The 27963-nt window shown below is 40.6% G+C and overlaps 1 protein-coding gene and 1 long non-coding RNA gene across 8 annotated transcripts in view; one reads left to right on the forward strand and one right to left on the reverse strand.

The window, feature by feature from the left end:
* The first annotated feature begins 1132 nt into the window (after positions 1 to 1132).
* LOC139124062 (uncharacterized) lies at positions 1133 to 10414 on the forward strand. The gene is made up of 2 exons (XR_011549854.1): positions 1133 to 1925; positions 9557 to 10414. It is a non-coding gene; the product is annotated as an uncharacterized lncRNA (long non-coding RNA).
* Positions 9556 to 27963, reverse strand: part of LOC139124055 (homeobox protein Hox-A1-like) — a 108840-nt gene continuing 90432 nt past the window's right edge. For all 7 annotated transcript variants that reach the window (XM_070690179.1, XM_070690183.1, XM_070690184.1 and 4 more), the window contains 2 exons: positions 14011 to 15592; positions 9556 to 12741 (listed from right to left, as the gene is read on the reverse strand). In XM_070690179.1, coding sequence (XP_070546280.1) covers positions 12443 to 12741; positions 14011 to 14716 — 1005 coding nt within the window. In that variant the 5' untranslated portion in view covers positions 14717 to 15592 and the 3' untranslated portion in view covers positions 9556 to 12442. The remainder of the gene's footprint in view (positions 12742 to 14010; positions 15593 to 27963) is intronic.

Genomic DNA, 27963 nt, shown 5'->3' on the forward strand with positions numbered 1-27963 from the left:
ACCGCCACATCGCTGAATTTTGACACTCTAATTTACATCAGATTCAAATAAAAACAAAAGGCAAGACACACAGTTGATCTCCGGTCGGTAGTTGTAAATCTCTGAAAAAGTAACGAGTGTCGGCACTAGAAATCAAGAAAGGCCAGATAAAAAACCTGGCGGGCATATTTTGGCGCCATCGGTGAAAATTATTCGATAGTCTGCGTATCGTTGATTGCGTCGATAAATAGTTTCCGTCCGCTTTCCTAAATTGTTGTTACCCGTTTATCATTTGAAGAATTTACATGAAGGGCAGTCTGAAAATGTTCCTTTCACAGAAACAGAGCGGAGATCAGTATCTGCTGTCGAACAGGTAGCCTGTCAGCTGCCGAAACCTAATGCGACTTTTGAAGCATTGGACAATATTTATTTTTGAGAAATATCCTCTTTGCTAAGCATTCCGTGGACTGATTTGAGCAGGTTTTTATGTCAATGTTTCCGAACGACAGAATCCGAAACGACGAACAGACACTTCACGCAGGGTAGTCTCGTCTGACAGGTGCGAAGTGCATATACGTCAACACTGTGCTCGCTAAAGGCTATAACCCCATCGGCACACAGGTCAAAGGTCACACTAGTTTCATTCACAGAAAACCTGCTTGGTTAGTTTTTCATTCATTGTGTACGGTAAAGCTAAGCGTTCGCGTTCAACACGCTTTCGCGCTGCTTACTGTCAAAGAAAGCGCTTTTTAAGGGTATTTTCAGGTAATTTTTGGTCCGTCGTTGCGCTAGGTCACATTTCAATGTCCGACTTTCTATCAAAGTTCAAATTTTCGAAAAAATCGAATTTGTGGCTGAGTGTTATTGTACCACGCTGTCATTCAGCATTATTACCTTCGTGACGACTGTCGTTAATTTTCGTACGTCATATTCATTTTGAATGTGTGCGCTTGTTGTTTCCGATGTATTGTGTGTGTGTGTTTCAACGGCGTCCAAGTACCAACAGACTCGGTCAACAGGGCGACACCAAGGGACTGTCTGTCTTCGGCAGTGGGCAAACATTTGTAAAAGCCACGACAAATATTGCAATTTAGCGAAATACGAAGTCCCTTCTCTCAATGCTCGGCTCTCAGGGGTTAGGCCTTCGGCAGCTTTGATAGGCGATCCGTTGCGAATTTATGCAACGCCTGTTGTCTATCAAATGAACGAAAAAGTGCCCCGTCATTAAAATTTGACAAAACAAGAACGGTGCAAGCGGCTACATAGCAGTCTAGATTGGTTATAAATGGAAGGGGTTGCATAACAGGGCGGATTATGCTGTGTACTCAGAGACGCCGAAATCACCGACTTCTCTTTTACTTTGTTAAATTGCGGAATCTAAACACAGTACATGCGATAATTGGATCAGTCGCTTTCCTATACAAATGCAAACTAAATGTAACTGACACCGTAGCTCTTTTTGTACTGCCAGCCGCTGGCTTAGGAAAGCGTGCACCTTACGAACGACAGCCAACGTCCCGCTATCACTCGGAATAGCCAACTCTCCGGGTCCACGTGTTCGAGGTTTTTTCGAGCATCCGCTTGGGGATATACTTGATCTGTCCGCTGTGATCCTCCTCACCGTCTGTGGTCAGTTCATCTGCGGACAGTGGAGCCTCTCGTCCAAGGCCACGCGGGTTTTTGAGCTCTCTGAAGTTTGACCGATCGGCGGCTAACTGACGTAATCATGGAGTCTCCTTTTTTTCTATGAGTGCATGCAGTACAATTGCTTTTCTACAAAGGCGCCGCGGAACAGATGTCTCGCAAAAGTGAAACAGCTCTTGCCTGAACCAAAATAAATCCACGGGGAAGCGGCAAATCATGGTTGAGACTACCGCTTAACACCTGATTCGAGCGAAAAAACCCGAGCGGGAATGCTCGCTGTCTGCAGCTGTAATTTTTGTTTGGTGAGTACAGGACTCGTTCGGGGCTTCGCAATTCCTTCGTTTTTATGGGGGATTCAGAAAAGCATTCCGAACGTATCTGTAATAGAAAGCTTTGTATGGACACCTTCTTCATTAACATTACACATCGCATTGGCTAGTACTCCTCCCCTTTTAAACTGGCGGTGTTGTGTGATCTCTACCAAACGGCGTCCCAAATATCCTTGGACAAAAAGATTGAGGCATCCCCGCGACGTCTGAAATCGTTGATAAACAGATCCCGAAAATCAGTGTCATTTCCGTCACCCCTTGTTTCATCTTTCCGCTGTTTAATTCGATACTGAGTCGGGGACCATTCTAATTTCCTTATTCCATCGCGTTGTCACCTGGGTTATTACCTCCCCCCCCTCTCCCCGCTTTCCCCGCACGAGCATAACACGAAGCTAGAAACACCGGGACTCCCTCACATCTTGGTAGCTTTAACCTCTCCAGTCACGTGGGTTTGAACATAATAGAATTTTACATTTTTTGGAGTCAACTGTCTCTCCATTTTCACTGGTCTCGATTAAATTAATTTGCCAGTAAATTGGAGCAGACGACCCCCTGTCCAGCTCACTCCCAGATATTGCTTTTGAATGCCCACTGCGTTGAGGATTATATTTTCCAGTACAGCGAAAAGAAAGAACTGTGTGCGTTGAAAAAAAAGGGCGCGGAGTAATGTCTGTCTTCCGTCAGGCTTATCTGCATGACAGCCGCTTTGTGGGGACCTCTGACAAGATGGACTGTATGACTGTATTCTGCGTCTCCTTTTTCTTATTATTATCCCGAAACTGCTGTGACAATGAGCCAAGTGAAAAGGATAAAAAGAACGTTTAAATCGATCCCGGCCGGTCAACATTATAACCATATTGAGGTTGTCTTTCATTTGAACTTAAATTGTGGGAATTGCACTCAAAACCACATTTTGCGGGGCATTGTTGAATCGAGTCAGTATCGAGCAGACGCGACACGCAACTGCCTGACGGCAGCACTTCGTTCGTTTGGCGGGCCAACTTGCAATTTCTTGCCTCCATGAATTATTCACGCGCTGAGGCCCCTATTAGTATTCAATTTCTGACAACGTTGGTCAACTCCATGAATTTTTGAGGACGCAGACAATTCCTTTTTTCTGAGAAGTCGAGAACTCTTCATTTTCCGGTGTAATTTGGTTTTGAGCGAAATCTGTAGCCCAACTGAGACTCGTAATCAGTTGAGAGTCATTCCTAGCCACATGAGATTGTGCCCAAGTAAATGTAATAGAATGATGAAGTCATGAAGAGAATATCAACATGGCAGACGACCTCTTCCCTCCCGCCAATTTTTGTAAAGAAAATGTCGGCTGTCAGAATTTTCTGTACACAAACAAAAAGAAGTTTGACAAAAAATATAGAAAGCCATACGCAGTGTGACGTCGATGAAGTACATTTTCGATGGACGTAAATACGTTTATAATATTTGTATGTTTGTATTGTTTTCTTATGTCGATACGACATGTCAACAATCCTCATCACCATATTGTGAAGAGATGTAAATATTTCTGCAAAAGTGAGCTGCAAAAGTTAACAGGTAATCTTCGGAAATCGGGTCAGCGCTCCCAGGAGCTTCGCCTTCGATACAAGGCAATCTGTATGCAGAGTAACTAACGGTGTGTGTCGCATCTAAAAACTAATATATCCACAATGGCTGCCGATGTCGGCCATCTTGTCTCGATCACACCATGCCTGAACAATTTTTATGCAGTCTGGGCGGGAAAATGAACGAGCGATGCTAATAAAGATAATGCTCTGAATGAAGGCAAGCGAACAGGTTTTATTATCAATAATGAATAGCGCAAAGCCATTCCACTCGCTGAAAAGTTACAGTACAAAAGTTCCTTGTCTATTGTTTTTATTTGTTTTGAATTCTATCGTGAAAACTTGAAAGCATTGTTATTTTTTAATTTGGATTATTTTTCCATATTAAGTATCACTTTTTTTATTTTGTCAAAATGTCAGTTATAAAATATTTATGTAAGTCAAAAAAGTACCAACTTTTAAATTCACTTATGATTTTTTTTCAATCGCAAATTTGTTTCAAGAACGTGGAAATTTCAGTTTTGTAGCGGTTCAGTGTGACAGTTGTGCAAGCGTTGGTAAACTACCCGCGTGTTTTTGACTAAATAATGTTCAACTGAATGTGGCGTTCTGTTAAACTTGTATGAACTCTCAATGCCCTTGCTTTGTTTCAGAAAATTGCAAAAGTAAACGTATTGTGTACAAAGCTAGAACTCGCTTTCGTATGCATGATCATGTTTTCCGCTTTTCTTTGTCCCCCATAGAACCACGTAAAAAAGCCCCACGGAGTGAATAAAATGACTCTCCGGGCTACAAGCAGTCTTGTCTGCATCTCGAGCTTCTGACAAAACATTTCCTCTCTCGTTGATTCTATGCAGCAACTCACAAAAGGCGCCCATAACGCGTGACTTTGTTTCCCTCAAGCGGTAGCAAGTCGAAGAAAACTGTATAGGCCCGGGCTGTATCCACGTAAACGGTCCAATTCGAAATGCGCGCAAACAGGCTGGTGGGTTTTTTCAACAGACTTGTTCTCAATAGTAAAAGAGTTTTTAAACGATTTTCCGTCTTTTATGCGTGTGTAATCGGCTCGTGTGTGGTCCGCAGCGCTCTTTTCAGAAATCCAACTGAAAGCATCGATGTTGGCTTGCTTTTCACTTACCAAGCCTACCATAGACAAGCTCGCATCGTCGAATCTCCCTCTCTCTCTAACTCGCTCGCTCTTGTACATCCACCTTGTTAATAAAAACACTATACAATGAATTTTCCGTCACAGCATAAATAGATTTCATATCGCATATGTAAATGTTATTGATAAAAATCAATTCATAGAGCCCCGATTGTTCTTCCCCATTCGTATCGATCAGTCGTTTTTACGTACAGAAACATCACCGCCTGTAACAAGTTAATCTGTCGAGTATTGCAGTCTAGCTTTGTTTGTATGGCGTACAAATCATTTCACCAGTTTATTCCCACAGAACATGAAATCCCCCTTGTCATGTATATTACCTTTTTAGTTTCTCTAACTTTACTTTCAGATATTTTGCAGGGGGGCTTGGCCCATATTACTTCTTTTAAAAAATTCGTTTATGCTGCATAGTTAATTTTTGTGTCTCAGATTTTATCTTTAATTACACATCATTCTTAACACACATCGCATATCCATCCTTCTCCATCCCCCTCTCTTTCTCTCTCTCTCTGTCTCTCTGTCTCTCTCTCCCTCTCTCTGTCTCTCTCACTCTGTCTGTCTGTCTGTCTGTCTGTCTGTCTCTTTCTCTCTCTCTCTCTCTCTCTCTCTCTCTCTCTCTCTCTTCTCTCTCTTCTCTCTCTCTCTCTCTCTCTCTCTCTCTCTCTCTCTCTCTCTCTCTCTCTCTCTCTCTCTCTCTCTCTCTCTCAAATATCTCTGATTTCACAGCATCTTTCAAAAGTATGCCAGTCACACTCGAGCAGACACCGGCAAAACCCCCTGTTGTATACTGCTGTATAACAACAATTAAGTCAAAACTAGAGCAAAAATTTCATCCTCTGGGCATAACGGAGGCGATGGAAGTCGCCAACCCGGTGGTGGCATTGGCTTCTATTTACCCAGTGTACGATACAAGGACATAGATCTGACGCTTGGAACCTAATGTACACTTTTGAGCGGGACTTAGCTTTGTTCGGATATTTATCGAAAGTCTCGTGCACCGGTCGAAAGTAAACACTCCATCTTTACATAGGCGATGGGTAATACGTTTAATCCCTTGTGCTAAGGTTGCCGTTGGGAGAGGGAATCGCCCAGCAGCACACTCGCCGTACAAACAATCAAACAAGGTGGTGGCCTAACGTTAGTGCACCCTAAAAGCCAAACAGTAAATACACACGTTTTGAGAGAGAGAGAGAGAGAGAGAGAGAGAGAGAGAGAGAGAGAGAGAGAGGTGGGGCGCGAGTTTTTATCTTCACGATTCAATATTTCACAATGTCGTGATGCGAAGCTGAATTTTGCTCCCTTGTCTTGTTGGTGTCACAGTTTATGTTTTGAAGAGGAAACCTGGCCAGGCGAAAACCACGTGCATGTGTTCATCAGCAGAGAAGGCCTAATTAATAGAGAGGACAAGCTGACATATACCTCAACATAAAGGCAATGAATGTGTGATGTCAGTACGCTAAAAGGGTAATGGCCAGCATCGGTAACGCGCCTTTGTGATGGTCCTTTATTCGCCTGCTCTATTAGCTACTATTGATACCGCGATATGTACGGCAAAATACCCCTTCTTGAAAACGAACCATACGTCCGACCATCTTGATCGAAATTTGTCGTTCCTGTACGCCGCCATTTTGAGATAACACTAAAGTGCTGCGCTGTAGTTGACTGTGGTAATTCACAGAGGCCGAGGACCACACTAAATATTGCAATAGTTGGACAATTTTTACGAGCTCAAAAAATTTGTAGACTACAAGCGAAAGACGACATTAGCCGATGGGAGTTTTCTAAGCGCGCGCGGGCTCCACGCTGTGCACTGTTGTGCCTCGATCCACGTGTGCGCCTGATTATGGGAACGTATTTGTATGTTTTCGGCCATTTGTCAAGAGCTGTCAGTGCAGGCTACGAGAAGGTCAATCATGTGCCGACATTGCCTGCTATTTTGTAATCTGAGACCCACAAATCTCATGCACTACACGCGAAATGTTACAGACTACAAGATCTGGATGAGATACGTGAAACTCTTTTGGAGGCAGACGACAATTTTATCCTCGAAATCACTTGTAAAACAGGTCTTCTAAGTTTGATAGCGTCGAGTTGATTTAGTAATTGTTTTGTTTTTATAACTTGAGAGATTGACAAACATCTTACTTTCAGATTTCACGACTGTATTACGATGATAATGAGGAATCAGTGTATGGTTCTAAATTTTCAATGTTTGTAGAAATATTTCACAAACTTGTTACCTGAGTGCCATGCCATATTTAATATTGCATAACGTTCAAGCTAAGGCACATTATTATTATTATTTTTATTTTCAAAACCGCCAGGTTCTCATTTGATAATTTTTTCAATGCCTTTCAAATCGACAATTTTACGCGTATGGTGAAAATTCCGCCGGTACTGCACAGGACATGGAAATACAAAAAATTATTCAAAATATGAAAGGCTCTTTCGAGATACAACGTTCGGTTATCATTTCTCACTGACCCCAACTGCAGTTATCATACCGTCTTGTGTTCTACATGTAAAAAAGGTTCCACACTCGTGTACCACCACTCTCAAATGTAAAATACATCTTAATTAACACTGCTTTGGTCTCAGCATATATACATATCGAACAATAAGTTCAGAAACGTGGTTTGTTAAAACCCCGCCGTTTTTAGAACACATTCGGTGATGTGCCTGTCGTGCCGTCTTACGCATGAAAGGTGACACAATGGCGACGCTAGTGGCAGGCCACCATGTATTCAATTGACAACCCACGCTTTGGTGACTAGCTTTGACAGGGAATCGTGTTTGCTCCACCGTTTACGCTAGATGTAGCTAGAGTTCAAAAACGTCAAATCGGTCCTAGTGCCTTGAAACCCTGTCCCTAAAATTTACAGAAAGAATTATGAACAAACTGGCGCTTCCTTGTATGATATCAGTTGGGTGCTATTCCCAATGAAGTCGTCAATATTTGCGCCAAACTTGAGCAGACGAAAATTTTATATTCTACACCCCTGTTTCTGGCAAGCATTGGGATACATATTTTCGAAGCAAATGGACTCAACAGGTCTTTCCAGCGATTGTTCTGTCATACAAAGAAATAGTAAAAATAGGTATTGTTTACATAAGCCCTAGCACAGGTTTTCATAGAACATTTATTTTTGCAATTGAAATTTTGCCTTCTAATTTTGGTCACAACAATTTACACACGTACTGGTACCTTTTAGTGAGCCAAATAGGTGGAGGAAGATTGAGAAATAAAAATCGGTGTGACATGTTCGATTTGGCGGTCATTTGGGGGTCACCACAGCCTGTCTTGGAGAAATGTGAAATCTGGCCAGAGGTGGAAAGTTAGAGTCAAAACAAAGTACTCGTTGTGGCGCTGGACCGACGACAAGGCAACGCACGGGTCACCTGCCACAAAATATATATGTTGCATTGGACGGTTGTGTCCCAGAACTTAACAGGGACTGGTTTTGTCTTAACCTACCATTGACCCTGTCATTGTGACCTCTTTCGGTATGTTGTCTGACAGTGTCAAGAAATATTCTCAGATTTTTTTAACGAAATTTTAGAATATTTTGTTTGGACCTCTACAGAGAATATGAATGCACCCGAGCGTATTCGGTGTTCAAGCACGATTACTAGCAGAATCCAACTGGCCGAGTTCGCCTTGACTCCATGACGCTAGGCGCCATAGATAATGGTCGTTCCCTGTTATTATACTTACAGACGACTTCACTGTCAGGCATCCCCGCGCTTGTACGCTGTGCGGCACGTGATAATTGATTGTAATTAAAACAAAACAACACAGCAAAACAAACACTGTCCTCAGGTTTAAATCGCGCCGACTCCCGCGTCGGGTCAAGCCATTGACCACGGAGGAAAGCCATATCCAACAACTGCGGTTTGGCGTGCCACAACACAATACCAAGAGAAAGTACCGCCATGTCAGGTAGAAGGACAGGTTGTCACATTAGTTTAAAAATTAAAATATTGTCAAAAAACATTCCTACTAAAATACGAATATGAGTGTCCTGACAAGTAAATTCGTGTTGTAGCAATATCCGAACGTGAAATCGTGCAGCGAGGCGGCATGGAGTGTCATTCGTCGCGGGGAGGCAGTCAAACGTGTAGCCGTGCAAGACGCTGTGACTTGAGTTTTTCATTCATGGCCAGGAAGATTTATCAAGATTTACGAGTCCTAACGAGATGGGGATTCATTTTTCAGCCTGTATTTGTATAAGAAACGCCCTCTTGGCGTTAAAACGCGATAAAAGCAGAATAAAACGTTATAGAAAAGCGATGATCGGTTTTTTTGTAACATTTGACGAGCTCTGTGTTTTTTGTGTGTAACGTTGTGCATGGGGCATTCCCTCATATTTTAAACAAAGTCTACCACTTAGAGGGGGCCTTTTTCACCCCATGTCAACCAGAGGACTTTGATTGCAGGTGAAATCTTTCAAAATCTGGATAAGCTAGTGCCGACAAGAGGGAAAGATTCGCTCGTCCCCCTTTCTGCAACAATCCCCCTAATCCCCGCTGGAGCCATCTCTGAACGCTGTCACTTTTTAGGCCTCGTGCAGCACGACGTTGCCGCTAATGGCGGCTTTAACATTTCAAGGAAAGTTGTCGTTCCTCAAATATTGTTTTGTTCCATTAAAAGCCCACCAATATAGAGCCTCGATGTGATGAGCGTCACGACAAAATTGCAAATTTTCCAAACTGGACAGACGACAAAGTGGAAACGATGAAATCTTAACTGACCTGTATTTTGCAAATTAGTGTGGCGAACTCCACGCTCCATGTTTCTCTGTTTCTGGTCTAACGTTGCATTTCAGTTGCCCCTGAACGCAATTTTTTCTGAACAGTCGCGTTATTTCCATTTTCAGGTGGCTCGACACAGCAAGCGAACAACCAACCCCCAGGACGAACAAAAAAAGGACAAGGAAAGATGGCGAAGGAACGAAAAAAAATGTGCGGCGGACTTTTTGATCTTTGAAAATTGAGCGTGATTGATGATATCGGCTGGCAGTGTGAGGTGGAGAGAATGCATAAAGAACGTACAAACCATCGCATGGTATACCTTTGACCCTGCAATACTGTGTACGGATGTTTTGCATTTATACGTGCCGTGAAGAAACTCGTCGGTCGTCGTTCACACCCTCTGTGCGTTCCCTGATCAACAACATGATTTTTTTACTCTTTTACTGTGCGAATTAAAAAACAAAATACCAGCACGCCGTGACCGTACGAGCACTTGGAATGGAGCCAGTTGCCGAAGGGTGGATTGACATTTGAAATAACGACTGTGAGTCCACTTGCGCCGGGGCAAACAGCGTTGATGTGCAATTACATGAGTTGTGCAATAAACGCCTGGAATTACATAATTTTCAGCTACATGAATTTGTGACCCGCAAACCGCCATAAGCTAAGAACGTGCTATCTCGACGTTTGCCTCCATTCAATTACACAACGTTAACTGAAATCGTAGTCTTTTTGGACTCTTCAGTAGAGCTGGCATGCGTTTACTTTCTAGGTCCAGTTTGTTTTTGTAGCTCTGACAATTTTGTCACCTGTGGTGTGGTCACATAGCAAACTAACATACCTCGCCAGAACGTTCGGCAACATATGAGCATATGACATGGTATCTACTCTTTCCGAAGCTAGCTCAGGGTTGTGTGTCGGCCAAACGACATTATTTTTAGGCCTTTCATTGTTTATTGAAATAAACGCGCCTTTCAAATTTACCGATTTTCGTTTTGTCTGCCTTTGTTCAAACTGGCAACCGAAGAGACATCTTTTGTGCCGGCTCGCCTCTGTATGGCATGTTTAACGCAATGTTTATAGGCAACTGTAAACAACAACTGGTGTCTTACGCGCCTGTCCTTTTTGACAACTATGTTTACAGCACAGAGAGAGAGAGAGAGAGAGAGAGAGAGAGAGAGAGAGAGAGAGAGAGAGAGAGAGAGCTGATTCGGTGTACAGGAGAAAAAGAGCTACCATGTTTTTGGAGAAAAACATCGCCGTTAGCGAACTGGTTCTACGATCATGGAAAAATATTAACAAGCAAACAGGAAATTTAAGGTTAAAATGATTTCAGAGCCTCGATGTAAGGTCAATATTTCACTGACGTCAACTTAAAATATATATTTGCGTGTAGAAAAACCCAAGGTCTCGAACACATATTTGCTCTGTTTGATGTGTGAGCGACTTTCCTAAACACCGCGTCCTATCGCCATTTAAATATCACATTTGTGGGGACTGCTGGCGAAATATCTAAATTTGGTTTTATAAAAGCCATGAAATCCACGATACTCGTTATGTTACCACAAGTATTGCTAATGGTCTACTTGCTGTATCACGTGCATCACATTTTGTTTTCCTGCGCCTATTTTACACAATTTCCCTCCCTTTAAAGGACCATGGACAGAGCTAAGAATCACGCAGTTGATATATCACACGATTTCGCATGATAAGTCAAAGTTTCCCGCCGACTGCAGGTAAAGACAACGATTTGGACTTCTGCAGTTCTATGAGGATTATCACTTTCTAAATTTAAATCGGGACGCCCTTTTGGATTTTTACATGTTATATTTTTTGTACTAATGACTGAGCTAAATTTGGATTAAATATCAAGCTGGTGTCATTTAATAAAAGGTCACCTTGGCAACTAGGTGGTGCTGACTATACAAACTCCAAAAATACGACATCCGTCTGGGCCATCTTTTGTGTAGGTGACAAATGTGTTGACTGAAAGTCGCTATAAGCCATTGCATGTGGATCAAACAAAACACCAACAGTAGCTTCAAATCTACTTTTCACAGTGAGCTACAACAGGTTGCGCGTTCTGGGTCATTTCCCCAAACTTTCCTAAACAGTTATCAAGCAAATGAAATCAACGTGTCGCAACAGAAGTAATATAAGGATTTGGGATATTCTTAGAGACTTTTGTTTTGAGGTCGTGAAATTTGCACAACGCTAACAGAGCAGACGACAGTTTTTGATCACCAACAAGCGTCTAACGGGGCGTTTTTTCATCCCACAGTACTTGACACCACAACTGAACAGACCTGTTTAGAAGTCACTTTCTCCTTATAGTTTTCACTTTATTTTGAGTTAAAATCGTCCATAAACGTACAACCAAACATAATATACCACAATGTAATTTTGTCATCGGTTTTATACTTGAATATATATCTTCACGTGACATTAACAAAATATACAGTCAATACGAAAGCCAAGTGAAACTTTGAAGCGACAAAATTATACACAGTAACTGCATATAAGCGGATTTTTTATTTCATGCAGAAATGTGAAACGAAGAATTATTTTGATCATTATTCCCCCTATAATAAATATAATTTCTTTTAAACTGAACATGTCCATATATTCTATTGTCATGGTGTTAACTTGTACCCCAAAAAGGATATTCCGACCCTGTAGTTCCATGTAAAAAATGCAGACGACAATTAGTGGTTTGGTGAAAATCGCACTCACACTCAAACTAGGTGAGATTTTCCTCCGAGAATTTGCGAAGGTGAGCGTGTCACTTTGGTTTGACCAGAGAATGCCGACAATCTGCGGTACAGTGTGGCGTTGTTCTGCCGTTTAAGGAGTGGCCAATTCGGCTAGCTAAGGCCTGCATGCTGACGAATGTTCAGAGACTCGGAGATTCAAATAAATTAATGAAAGTCGTTGGAGAGTAGAAAGCAAAATCGAGTAACAGAAATGAAAACATTCGTTGGTAAAGACGAGGCACTTTTGAAGGATATCACCTACGTCGGGCACGACGTTATTGAAACAATGTCCGCATTTTTGCCCCCGATCATATTGTTCATTCCCTGTCCAAACGCGGGCTCTTTATACCGCTTTTTCTGCTTCATCCGTCGATTTTGGAACCAAATTTTCACCTGTGTTTCGTTCAGACCTAACATGGCGGCGATTTCTACCCTTCTGGCGCGCGTCAAGTACTTGTTGAAATGGAATTCCTTTTCCAGCTCAGTCAACTGTTTGTTGGTGAAATTCGTTCTCCCGTTGTTCGGCGATCCAGTAAAGCCATATTCACCACTTTTCCCTGTGTGCAGACAAATACAAAAAAAATCTGAAATTATAAATCATATCGGCAATCAAATCATACAAATTAATTATTCAACACTGGGAAAATAAACATACATTTCAGAAGGCTTGAAAATGGCGGGAATAGCTGTCCGACGTACTGCCGTGTCTTATTTAACGCGATATGGCGCGCGTGTCTTAAATGTAGGGCTGTTGTCAATATTCGAACCAAGATCGTTACGAGATCACATGTCAGAAAATTATCAAATATCAGCATACAAGTGAAGTGAAACATTCCTATTGGGGTTTTAACGTGTCGCCCCCGAAGAGCCGCCCTCGTTGTTTGTAAATGCGACGCAAAACCCGGACGGAGATTGATTCTGCCCGCCAAAAGAAATCACAGGTGTCCCTCATGTCGTAAGCCATACAATGCCCTACTAAGTTATCACTCAAAAATGCACATGAAAATTTGACTTAATCGCCGTTCGATCATATTTGTCATCAGTTACGGAAACAATACTTTTGACCCAAATGTCTAATGTGCCAGGAAATTCCGGGATGCGTGTACACGATGGAAGTTTCAACATTTTCACTATTTTAAAACGATAGAATCTCAGCAAATCCGTTCAAATGATAATCGGCACGACTAAACGAAACATCAAAATAATAACCAAAGTGACGATAGTTACAGGGATGAGCAATCACTTATAAACGTGAGCGAAGCAAAACGCATCTTGAAACATAGATTTATGACTTAAAAATTATCCACTAACTTAAAATGCATACACAACATATGTAGTTAATAGAACATCAATCGACCTTTACGAACATAGTCGACTCGGGGTACTCATTCTTCAAACTATCGTCTGCTCATTAAGTTCGATTTACAAATTTCCCGCTCAAAATGGTACAATTTTACACAAAATTGCTAACAGTTAATGGAGACTATACACCATTTCCCCTAAAACAAGCACATTCGACTCAAAATTGTGAAAATTTTCACATCAAGGTATGAACGATGGTGACTTTTGTGGAATGTGTCAAATTTTGGATGAAGTATTGTACGTCACAGAGGTTAAACAAGAAATATTGCTGTCTTTGATCAATGGCATTGTAACACCTTAAGAGAAAGCGATTTAACTCTCTTTTTCACGGCCTTCAGTAAATACAATTGCATTTATCACCTTAAGCCATAAATTAGAACAGTTGTAGAATTATGTACTACTCGTTACACCCGGGAGTTTTAAACGAGCGTCTCTGATTTGACAGAAGAAAGTTACATATGTACCAGTTTTTGGCGGATTCCTTTTCACTTTCATCCAGTTATATACTGTCGTTTCTCCCGAGGATTTGTGGTCGTCGCAGTCTTTGTCGCTCTGATTCAGGTGAGGGTTGTCCGGGCTGTCATCGGCGTCGTTGTGGTTGATGCTGTCGAGCTGGTGTTGTTGTTGTTGTTGTGGGTGGTGGTGGGGATGGGGTGGCTGTTGCTGTTGCGGGTGGTGGTGGTGATGTTGGTCGTGGTGGTGGTGATGGTGGTGGTGGTGGTGGTTTGTGTAATGTCCCGTGCTGGTGTTGCTGTACGTCGTCAATGAGGTCGCCGTGGCACACTGCGGCTCCAGATAACTCCCTCTGTTTATAGCAGCCGCGGCTGCTGTGTTGTAATGGTTCTGATTATAGTACATGGAGTCGGTAAAACTGTACGCATTCGCCGCTCCGATTTGCGGCGTCGCTGGCGAATTACTGTACATAGCGGCAGTTCCGGCGACTGTCGAATCGTGAGGGTGACCGTAAGAGTTCATCGCAGTCCTTGAATTTACCGCAGATAACATCCGTCCGTCCACATTCTCTGAGCCGGGAACTCCGTAAGACTGTTGATAGTGTACGGTAGTTGCATTGACCGGGACTTCGGTCGGGTAATTCAAATTCCTGACGGCCGGATACAGGGTTGGTTCGGTTCCATAATCAACGTAGGAACCCATTTTCGAAGTGTCCATTACGGGGCTGTCAGATATGGGTCGTAATTTTGAAATATGCGTTCACGCTGTCTGCCGGCGATGATAAATAGGGGACGACTAGTTCGTGAGCTCCCCTTCGCACACTCTGACACCGATATGCTTATTTTGCACGCCACGTGACCAATACCCACCAATCAGGACGGAACAGAGTAATTTCCCTGTTTGTGCCGTAACTATCTATCAACGTAATGGCATATTTATTAGTAATTTCGCTCTGACTACCCTATCTTGATTTTTCTTTAAACCGGTAAAATGATTCACTTCCGATGAGTTTGGTCAGAATATTTTTCATACCAACTCCTCGTCCGACACCATCCATGGAAATGTATGTACAAGGGCCTCTCGCATGGCCGCAGCAGCATGTCTATATTGAGCTACTTTTTGGCTTTTCGTCTTGTCTTTAGCATTCGTTTAGTTAACGGTCATACTCAGAGTAAACATAAATCTGTACAAGCCGTATGCGACCATTCAATTCGACTCCAGCCTTGCTCGCTCGCTTGGTTGACACATCCCCGGAATGTCCCCGGTTTCATCAGTTCTTTACACTCTCCATGACAACGGGTCGGTCGCTGCGGAATGCAGAGGTACACCCCCTGAGTTGCCGAGTTCGAAAAAAAAACAACACAGTACGACGGCGACATGTCACACCGCGCCTTTTCTCGTTCGGAGAATGCACAAGTTTGGTGGTCAGCAAACAACAGCTATCGTGCATGGCCAACGAATGTCGTCTGCCAGCTTCTCTCCTGTCCAAATTCCGCCACCTCTCAACTCCACATCAAATATTAACCATTATCAGCACGCCTTGTTTATTTCTAATTAATCTTCTTCTGGGGTCACTTCAGTTCACTCCATGACCTGCAGGAAAGGGGAATAAACGTATTAAAATTACGTAATACAGTTTAAAAATAGAAGAATTCTGAGCAGTCGCAGAAAGCTAGCAATCCGACCAAGCGTCATCGCAGATAGGTCATGATACAACTCAACAGTGGGAATAAAATTGGTACGTTTTTCATTTGACCTGGAAGGACGATTCTTCAAGTATAAAATGTGAACAACACGCACGATTTTGGTGTTCAAGTTTTTTTTTAATTAGTCACGGTCATGGTAGTATAAAAGTATAGCTGGAGCGAAAAGGACGTAAAATTAATTATTAGCGTAGTGGAGTACACACGCTGCGGAGAGCGTGTGTGTTTTGAACACGCGCTAGCGCTGTGGCTGGTTTGTATCGCGCAACTTGTGCGATTGGCAAACATATTGAAAAAAGTTCACTTTAATGTTCTCGTAGATATCACTGCGGATTAGCGAAGTAGCAGAGATGTAATCTGTTTTGAAGTTAATTCGCCCGGATGCAATATTCATACCATGACACCGGAAAACAATGGCGATCGTTGGTAACACGATACTCTAGGCTCAATTTTCCCGCCATTGTGTTCTCGGCAGCTCACTTCTGGAAATGGGCGCGCAAGCTGTAGATCGGCAATTGTGTTGCGGAAAGCGAAGCCGAGCGCCTGAACGCTATAAGCTCTTCTCCGCAGGACGCTGTCACCGAAGAATATCGTCCCACAACATCGCGTATCTGCATTGCCCATTTCCATACTCACAAATGTATGGCCGACAGAAATCTTATAAATTATGTATTTTCGGCAAGTAAATTTATGCAACTGCAAGAACTTATCGTTTCACTTTGTGAGAAAGTAAGCTTTGCGAAAAATGGGAGTCAAAAATAGGTCGCCTCTGAATACACTTGTCATCTCATAAATATTGTGTCAGGCAGCGAAATTGAAAATGCAATTATGTTTAGAAGTCTTCACAAACGTTTACAACCGTGACTTGTGAATTCATCGCTGCTCAAGAATAGTTTCTCTATGGCGTATTGTTTACTAGCAGATAGTTTATTGGCCGATACCGATATGGATTAGCTTTATTCAAATCGCTCAGCAGGCAAACTCGAAATATTAGTTCTGAGTACAGACTAATTACAATCTTGTTCCTGTGAGTGATGGAGCATCCTAACATCAGGTGTATTCGAGGACGAAGAATAACATCTCACAATAGAAGAAAAATTGCCTTTCGGTAGCAAAAATATCCACGAATAAAAAACTTGCAAACTTTCTGTTGACTTTCATGAATGATCATCAAGAACTGAAAATTGCCCTGAGTAAGGAAGTCGTGTTTCCGCACGTCAAATATTGTCGTCTGCAACTTTTCAGATATATGAGAGGTTCTTATTATCAGACATACATCTGTTATTTTCTCCTCCGTGCGAAATTAACAATAATTTCTTATACAACCAGTCCGTATGTAAGCTTATATACTACGTGCTTTGACGGCAAAATGCCCCACTGGCTTAATCAGTTGGCCGTGTTGTGTAGTCCTATTAGAAACCTATTTACTATACATTCCTGTGGGAGACCGTACAGATGACTAATTTGCATAAATTTTGTAACCCTATTTGCATTTTCATCCGGGGCAATTACTGGCGCGGAAACCCATGCAGAAGTTGTTACATTGACATGTCACCGTATTCCGCGGTACACGCCTTTCTTTTAAGGGACGGACCATTAGATCTTGGGAGGGGGGGTGGTCAAAAACAGAAAAAAAAAAATTTCAGAGCAGAAAGTTAGGAAAAAAAAAATTTTCAAACTAGTTTGCAAAATAAAAAAAAAAAAAATAAGAAGACAAAGGCGTAAAAAAAAAATTTGCAAAAGTCTTTAAAATTTTGAATTTTTTTTAGATTTTACCGACAGAAAGCAACTTTCTGTATTTTTTAGTACATCCTCCCGGCACATTTTAATTTTAATTTATACATTTAGAGTGACTGTATCCCTTATACTGGAAGTTATGATTATCTTATCTTTTCAGGACTTTTGTATTCTGATCACTTGAAAATTATGAAATTATAGAACCTGTTTTCTACTTCTTTCCTGCGTACAAACCAAGCAGGTACACTAGTAAAACATTGAAACTATGGTATGGTTGTCAAGACAGAAAGTTGTATTTGCCTTTTAAGATCAAGGTAAACAGATGCAGGCCACATCAGTTTCATTTTTTTCACAGCATTTTATTGCAATGATGAATGCAAGAATGGGTGAACAAGTAAAACACGTCAATAATGATAAAACAACATATCAAGTCATTATGTATTTTTTTGCTTTTAAAAAGGCATTTTCAATCTTTTTTCTCAAAAAACAGCCTCAAAAAACAACAGCAACACATGTTTTAACATTCAACAATACACTACGTAGAATGCCATCTATCCAACAAATCCCAACACAAAAACACACAAAAGGGGTTGAACTTTGAAAGTTTCTCGATAGCAAATACTGAATAAATCTGCATGAATAATCGTTTTTGTGTAGCAAATTTCAAAGAAATTGGACAAGCCCTTTCAGAGAATACAGATTTTTTGACCATGAATGGCATAAATTGCCCTAAAAAGACAAATATTGAAATTTCAACACATCTATACACATCCAATCAATTTGGACATGCTGCTACAGAGAAATAGATGTTTTGATCAAAAAAGGGCAACAATTGCTCTAAAAACACAAATATGCAAATTTAACTATATTATTTAGCTTATTTTAGCTTCTCAGCTTGTCAAAATCAATTGCAAATCATGAGATATGCATGATGTTTGGTAGGGTGAATGTAGGCATTTCACCACGCAGTAGAAAGGGAAGCCGGGAAACCAAAATAGTCAATTTTCAAAACTATAGGAAGCTACTGAGGAGCAAGAAGACCATGTTTCAGAGGAAGATGTGTAATCCGAAAAAAATGCTCCCAAAGTGCCACCAAATAACACCATTTTTATCTCTATTTTTCAAAAGCTCCAACGGCAGGAGGGGGACACCCCCTCCTGACCACCCCCCCCCGCAAAAATACTCCCCAAGTGCCACCAAATAACACCATTTTAATCTCTATTTTTCAAAAGCTCCAACGGCAGGAGGGGGACACCCTCCTGACCACCCCCCCCCGCAAAAATACTCCCCAAGTGCCACCAAATAACACCATTTAAATCTCTATTTTTCAAAAGCTCCAACGGCAGCAGGGGGACACCCCCTCCTGACCACCCCCTGCAAAAATACTCCCCAAGTGCCACCAAATAACACCATTGTAATCTCTATTTTTCAAAAGCTCCAACGGCAGGAGGGGGACACCCCCTCCTGACCTCCCCCTTCAAAAATACTCCCCAAGTGCCACCAAATAACACCATTGTAATCTCTATTTTTCAAAAGCTCCAACAGCAGCAGGGGGACACCCCTCTCCTGACCTCCCCCCCCCCCCCGTGACCGCTTGCGTGGCCACTTGTGGTGCTTGGCACCACATCTTTGCCCTCTTTATCTTCAGACAGCGACGAACAAAAAAAAATTATAAATCTGAAAATTTACTCTGAAAAAAAAATTTCACAGCTAATCTCAATTGGAAAAAAAAAATTTCAGAAATTTACAATAGTAAAAAAAAATTTTCACAATTTCATTGTGACCACCCCCCTCCCAAGGTCTAATGGTCCATCCCTAACCCTCGTATTGTGCTGCACATTGGCAGCACACAATATCCTTTGGGAATATCGGACAAACTAATTTGTATAAATTTGCATATCTTTAACGGTGCCGAAACTTGAATAAGAATGTTCGGTTACCATTCAATAAGTACTTTAACCCTTATCACGCTTTATGAGAAAGATGTTCCTTGACTGAAACTTTTCAGGGAAAGAAATTTTCGCGCCTAAATTTGCCATGCGATAGGTCACAAAGAATTGGCCATTAAGCTTAAGCTTTGGTTCACAGAGTTGATTGTTTATGATTAAGGAAATCTATTTAACACGATTAATTTCACAACAAATTTAACATAATATTTCTAAATTTCTCAAAGTAATGGAAGAAATGAAAAAATCTGACGAAGATACAATGATGACTTTTCATTTATGCATTAAAAAGTAAACTTCGTGAGCTCAATTTTTTATGACCATTACCGATAATATTTAAACATTGTCCTAAATTATGAGCGTGTAATGGGTTCTTCATTTAATACACTGGTCTCCTCAGCCTCTTGGTAGAGAAATGGCGAGAATATACATCCCCAAAACAGGGAAAAAACGTCATTACCCCAATGACGTCATTACCTGATGTTGCCTTCCAACTGAAGTCATCACTGAGATATTTAATACAATGATATATGTCCCCAAACACAAACACTGTTCAAATGTGAATTGCAGGTACAATGACGTGAGATAAGCGCAGGCTCGAACACATGACATTGCTCATTTTTTTCCAACCTGACAATATGACACCAATAGAAGAAGAATCCCGGGTCACGTGACACCGGTGATTGATCTTACTTTCCTATTTTTAGAACGTCGGTGATAAATTATCAAAATAAAAGGATGCGGTACAGTCAATAAAAAAACTCGGAATTGGTGTTTTCTTAACATTTCTCTATCGTTAGATGATATGATACCTGGAATTTTGTTTGACTTTCAAATTATAGGCGGGGGATGACGAATACTCGCTAGCTGCTTCAAACTTGATAATTTTCAAGAGGGTTTCACGGTGGAGGTTATGTGTGCCACTTTCCTGTCAACTTATCAAATGTAAGAAAAGGCTGGCCTCATCAGACTTTGGATAATTGTGGTCAAAACAAATGAAACAAGAATAAAACTGCCTGCCTGTCTGTCTGTCTGTCTGTCTGTCTCTCTCTCTCATTTATTTATTTGGGCAAATACTTCTTTGTTTCGAAAATTGCGATAGTTATTTAACTGTACTTAGCCAACAAGTGCTACTGTATCATAGCTCTGCCTATGGGAATATACCGCTGGCCTTCTTGATATCCAACTTAACTTCAGTTACTGACGTCCAATTGTAATACATAAAACTCGGCTGTTTGTAGCGCAGGTTCAAAGTTCAAGACTTGAAATGATGAAGCCAATGGAAAGCCGGTGACAACTTAATGTTTGTCGATGAACGACTAAATTTGCAGCTGTTCACAGCCATAAGTGAAAGCTAGGAATAACATGGCGGTCACTACATGAACGCACTTTGTTGTCCAGAATAAAGCGCGTACAGTCAAGTACACTTTAGAATCAAGATAAAGGCCGGGCACGCACACATTGTTTCCCCCAAACATCGCAAACAATGTGTCAATTATTTGCGTACTACTTCAACAAACGACCGTTATGGGGGTGCGCACTTCCTTAACGCTGAAAGGTACTACACGAGGTGAGAAAATTGTGTGGTAGTGTTCGAATTTTCTGACGACAACAAAAGCGCGGGAAATAAACAAGTGGCTACAGATAAAGAAACAAAGGCTGGAACGCGTGATATATTGATCCACAGAACTCTATTACAATCCACTCTTCGCAGAAATCGTGTCTGCCACAGGGCAGGATTATCAACGAACGTGTCCAAGGAATAAAGTATAAATCAGTTCCCGTTACAAGAGACTACATAATCCTTTAAACCTTTAAATATAGATTTAATGGAATCGTTTTGTTGGAAAGTGTCTCACGCGGCAATGTCCAAGTCGCTACTACTGTTCAGCGTCGGGTGAACTTTCATTTCCGTTCGCAAGGAGTTGTCAGCTTGACCTCGTTAACGTGACCTTAAGAGAGAAACGTGTCTGGTTAATCTGATGACATAACTTAAGTTCAATATTTAGCCTTCTCTTCTATGTTAGTGTTACCTGGCGAACTGTCTACATCGATAGCGACGTGGCCTTCATTTCAATGGTGATAACAGCAAGGACTGAGACCGTCCGCATTCAAATCCCCACTTATATTTCAATATCTCTCACACAATCTTCATAGTTGTGATCAAATGATTGTCCCTACAGGTGGGATTCTGGAATCGTTGGCGGGGTGGGATTCTTGAGGATCACAAAGTGATCGATGATGATGATGATGATGATGATGATGATGATGATGATGATGGTTACGATGAGAAGGGAAGGGGGATGAGGGCGAGGAAAAGGAAGCGGAGAGGGCAGAATGACGATGTTGGTGGCAGCAGGAGTGATAAATACAGAGGTCAGGCAACAGAGAGTCGGAAAGATCGCAAGATTCTCTGATCAGCCGCTATTAAACTAATGTAATTATTCCAGAGCTGGGCCGTAGTTCATTCATTCCAACAGGTGGTTGGATATTGGTGACATCAACTCTCTGTCGGAAAACGTGAATTTCTAGCGAAATTTCTTCCTAAATTCAATGACAAATGAAGTTGAATGGATAAGCTGATGTTGTTGACGCCAATGAGTACTATAACGACGATGTTAACGGCGGAGAAAACGAAGATGATGTCAGATTGCTATAATTTCAATCACTGCTGGTATGGCGGCGTTTAAACAATTGGAAAGTGAATAACAACGAGCTTTGAAGGTAAATAAATTAATAAACAATAAATAAAACGTGAAATAAATTTAAACAAATACACAATACAAACAAACAAATATATAAACGAATAAGCAGATAAACAAATAATGATGGAATTGCACTATAAATACACGTTCAACACAAATAAAATCGTAAATACATAAACAAACATACAAACAAACATTTAAATTAATTAATAACTAAAGGTAAACTCTTTATACGCACAAAGTCATTTTTAGGTAAAAGCTGTGTCTAATTTTTGTTAAAGCTCTTTTATCTGTATTTTTTGATAAAAATCTTCAAGTTTTTTTGTTGTTTTAGTAAAAACACTTGTTTCCATTCTCTATAGACCATGAATAAAAAGTGGTCTTCAACTCTTAAACACAGTATAATGTTCAAGTTCATGGTTGGCTATGTAATTTGGTCCGGACTAAAAGTTATTTTCCAACACTTAATTACATAATGCATGTATCAACTTGAAGTTGGCAAGGCTAAAATTTTTGCATTTCAACATGCTATAAAAAGAATTTAAAAATATAGTTGTTTCAGATATTAAAAAAATGAAAATGTTTTCAAAATTCACTGCGACTATTTTTTTACGTCTCGAATATCCTGGTTCTTTGAATCAAAACCCTAAAATGTCATTGTGTTGATTATCTGAAATTTATATGATATAACTGCTTGTCATATTTATTTTATTGTCCCGTCTCAAATCAGTAGGTTGTGAATCTTAAATAATTTGCCAAAATACCTTTATATTAATACCAGACTTTGCACCATGATCAACTTGAAATATATATACATGTGCAAAGAATAAAGAAAGTTTATAGAAGAGGGACCAAACATTATAAATATATAAACATTTGACACAACAGTAGATTTACATTGCATTCGTTCCTTTGTTTATGATTCAATGGAGATTTGTCAGTTTGATTGATAGCATCAGCGGCGGATTTTTGCTACAGCAACGTCAGCTGGGAGGATGAGACGCAGCCTGAAATTTGCTGTGACCATTTTCCCGCGCTACTGTCCTGCAGACGACTTTTGCCAATTTTCCATACCGACATCAGTTTTTTACGCAGGGTCATTTTTTAGTATTTAATAACATCATTTATTGGGTATTGGATTTCGTATTATTTTCTTCTGGAGCCGGTGTCGGGTTACATTGTGTGTCGTTAATTGACGTGTCCCTGTCTTTATTTGCCAATTCTAGACTCTGTCACAGTTGAATGAAATAGGCAAAGCGGTATTGTCTCAAATTCATACGGGAAACAAAGGCGTGGACTTTTTCTCACAAACCCGCTACAAATTTGGTGCAGAGTCAACAATTTCTGTTTGGGTACAGAGTTCTGCTCGTTCAGTACGAGTTTTGACACGTGCGACTAACTTTAGACTGAATTTATTTCACCGATCGCATCTGTTGCGCCTGCGCAGTGATGTCCGAGCCGCTGTCGGCACTGGCATGTCAGCCAGTTTCTTTTTAGCGATATATATTGCCTGTAAATATGTAAACCAACAGCCCTGCTTATCCAGTGTTGATGTATAGTTATATTATCGATGTACTGGGTATTTTCTTCTCACTCGAAAATTAAACATATTTATATTGCTTCAGAATGTAGTTCAAATTAGAATGATGGAGATGGGTGTGACTTTTGGTAGTCACGATGAGAAAAGAGACGAACAGACGCAGACGTGAGTACAGTGAACGACAAAGAGAGGAGACAGACAGACTAGGGAACAGACAAAAACAAGACCATACAAATATTGAGCTGGTGGCGAAGCGAGGGAAAGAAATGTTGGGTTGAACGTGACATACACTGCAGAAATTATCGCTAATATTGTGTTTCCGTTAACATACCTCCGAAAATTTAGGTAGGTAGATGAGGAAATCTTTATTATTTTTTTCCATTCTGTTGGCTCAGCCCCGATAAATAGGGCAAAATTTAGAGAATTTAGTCCAAAGTTTTTTTTAAATATGAACAAAATGTCTGATATACACTTGCAATACACACAATATCATACACAAAACGCAAACAACCAAAATATGAACGGTGTGTGGAGTTGCTTTCCCTTTACTACCTATGGCGGGTTTTTCTAGGGTAGGTCGGATATATATATATATATATATATATATATATATATATATATATATATATAAATATATATATATATATATATATATTATATATATATATAATAATTGTGTTTCCGATTAGCCGACCTACCCTTGTCTGGGTGTTTTGAAAATTTACTTGGAATTAACTTGAATTGGAAAAATTATCTGTGACTTCTTCCATCTTTTTTGAGACTAATAGTGTTTAATCATTTTTTCACATTCACACATCAGAATAAAGGTACTAGAGCGAGTACATAATGAAAACAGTACACTAATATACACAACAGTTAATTTACGGTGTAAGTGAAGAATAGCGGTTGCTGGTCTAGGCCAAGCCCGAAGTTAAAGATAATTGTTACAATATCAAGTAGACTTCAAAGAAATTTAAAGTCCCGGCCATCTAAACGACCAACTGTGATAATTTATGATAATAAACATTGCGTGAAGAGAAAAAGTATGCTCTGACAGAAATTGACACAATCAGCGTGTTCAAACAGCCAGACGAACAGACGAACAGACTCGTCGAAGCGTTCCATCGAGATAGTTAATTTGTTATTAAATATTTGACCTTGATCAGTGAAAGTGTTAAAGTCAAGGCGTCGCTAGAATTAGATCGGGGCGATCTAATTTTTTGGACCAAGTCGTATTTATCGTCGTTTTGTCATAGTTTCTCGGCCAACAGAGAATTTACGCAAGTTACGTGAGACAAATACAAAAGAAATTTTTACTTTTCAGATATAAATCACTTTTCATCAATGTTACTAGTATGTAACCATGTAAATTTCACATTGTTCGCCAGAACACAGCTAACATGTGCGCATTAGACACGGGTCAAAGGTCACAATAAGTACCAGAACACATGTAAAACATTTATGAATTATATCAGTATCACCAAGAAAATTCAAAAAGACAATATCCGTGAAATGATATGACGATAACGAAAATAAATAACAATGTCAATAATATTTCTGAATAAGGGAGTACTCGAAATCACTCGAAATTGAGAGAATGAAACTTTTGCTTCTGACACTTTAAATCATAACTTTAAATCATTCATGTAAGAAATCAAGAACAAAATCAGAGAGAGAGAGAGAGAGAGAGAGAGAGAGAGAGAGAGAGAGAGAGAGAGAGAAGAGAGAGAGAGAGAGAGAGAGAGAGAGAGAGAGAGAGAGAGAGAGAGAGCTACTCTTGAAATTCGAAATGACCTCAAACTATGAATTAAAACTATGGGTGAAAATTAAACTTTCGATTTTCAGAAAAAAACGCCGGTATAACTCTGAGCTTCAAATAAGCCCCACAGATGGCAGGCCAAAATTGATTGTAAACGAAGTTTTTGCGTTCCAAAATCTAAGCCGAGGCACATGCTACCCACAGGATTATTAACTTGAGTATGGAGCAAATCTTCATAAATCATATAGGGAATTATTATCTTTTTATTTGTTTGGGGTTTTTTTGTCTATTATTTTTGGCGTCCGTTCCAATGCACTACACAAGTGCGCACCAATTTTCCATAGTATTGAAAACTTTTATTTGAGCCGTGTCACCGCTGTACCGAGGACATTTCTCAACAGTTTAGGATGGCACATTGTAAAGTGCTTGTGAAGTACCTTCCGTTTTCAATTATTGTAAATGTTTGGCAGGAAACAAGTTGAAGAAGGGTGATTCTTGCATTTCGAAGGCCGCCATGTTGGCCTGAAAGGCAACAAGATCATCACGGGCAAGATATAATTCAATGTTAATCTGACTGGCGTTAAATCACATCTGTTTGGCATTGTACGCTGTGTCAGTCTTGACTTGTCCACTACACGCTGACCTCTGAGTCGCAAAGCGAGCATTAGGTCAATTCAAATATCTAATTGCAATTTAACAGAACTACTCAGAAGTGCTTTTATTTCATATAGCCCTCTTAACGAATAAATTTAATTGCAGTTTGGTTAGGGAATACAAGTGTTATTACAGAGCTTTTGTGTGAATCCACCAGCCTGGCTACTATATGTATCTGTGTGTAATGTCAGCCATATTCAGGGTTGTACCTAATATTAATTTGCATATCCGAAACTCAGCCACATGTTACTTACACGTGTAATACAAAGCAGGAACACATCCCTTTAGGGACACAAACATGACATCACATAGTTTTGTAAATGAAGTCATAAAATATTGTGAAAATCCCAGATATTTGGGGTTTCCGACCCTACGCCTGCACTTTCACCTTTCAGACGGGGAAAGTATAAGATACTTTGGTACCCCATTGCAATTCAAACAATACAATTTTGAACCCTGTGACCGACGTGGTTTGGCCCAAATCCATAGTTATCAGTGTTGAATGTGGACCTGTCTACAGAAAACTGGGGATGAACGTGTTCAAGCATCACCTCTGAAAGAGATGAACCAACAAAACGTTTTTTTTCACAAGCAGGCTGGTGAAATCATGATGACTGGGGCACCGATCGCAGATTTTGGAAAAGTGCAAGCTCCTTGCAATGTCACAAGATGGAGACAATATTGTTTAGCAAACTGTTGATCAACTGTTTTACTGTAGCATGAACTTTCGAAGATGACAGTCTCCTTCATCAGATGGACTTGCAGAAACATGAGCGGTGTCTAGCACATACTGATTTTAGTGCATTTTACTAGTGTATCATTGAACCCGTCAGAGAATTTAATTTCGCGGTCATGCCAAATTTGTAGTCGGATACTATTGATTTTTGGCGCCTTGGACGACTGGGCGAATACAGAGAAATAGAACGACCGACAGATAAATATAGGCAGACAGAGAAACAGCAGACAGACAATGAAAAAGACAAGCACAAGTCGAATAGACAGACAGAGGAGTACATTTGTGCAAAAGTTAGCATTTTCTTTTTATTTGTTAAATATTTGTAATACATCAACGTGGTAACTAAAATACTAAGCTAATTCTGCTGACGTCATTTTTATTCCGACACTCCCAGCTAAGTAGATAAAATGTAGGGTTCTCTGTGTGCAGACGACAATAACGACAACAAACAAGACGGTTCTGGAATAACTAGTCTGCTGGAGTGTAATGGCGGGCCTGGTCGTGTTTATGGTTGGGCCAAATTGCGGTAGCAGACAATTTGTGCATCCGTGTGCGTGTCCGCTCTGTGTGCGAAACGCATGACAGAGTTCGACCGGGGTTGTTCTCCTTTCAGCGGATGAATTAATGTTTTTAGGTAGTAATTCAGACCTCATTTATCAAGTGTACATTCTGTAGTCTGCTTTCGCCCCGGGCGATGCCTTGACGGGCAAGCGTGTACTGGCGATCGACAAAGAAATTTCACGCGACGTCACCCATTTGAAACATGGCGGCCCTATTGGCAATAGTCACATTATCATCAAAATGCTCCAAACCCAAAGTTTTTTTTTTCATCGCCATTTGTGTCACAATGTGAACTCGCTTTCTTGTTTACGCGCAATTGTCTACTTACCGCACGCTGGGAAAAATTACATGCCAAAATGCGAGCGAATACGGAAGCTGGATTTATTTTTCCTTTCTTTTGGTTCATATGGCACCAATCGCGATGAACAGCATTTCCTTAAATTCAATTTAAACGAAATAAAGAGCAAAAGTTATTCCTGATCTACGATACATCTTCGTCAACGCGGGTAGACAAGTGATTCTGACAGTTTTGTACGACAACGCGAGCTTCATAACTGCGCGCTGGCATGTCGTTTCCATGGAGACGGCGCGAGCAGCAAAGCGTTGTCAAGGGAGCATTGGGT

Source organism: Ptychodera flava, assembly GCF_041260155.1.
Source record: "Ptychodera flava strain L36383 chromosome 23 unlocalized genomic scaffold, AS_Pfla_20210202 Scaffold_23__1_contigs__length_28996876_pilon, whole genome shotgun sequence".
NCBI classification, from domain to species: Eukaryota; Metazoa; Hemichordata; class Enteropneusta; family Ptychoderidae; genus Ptychodera; species Ptychodera flava.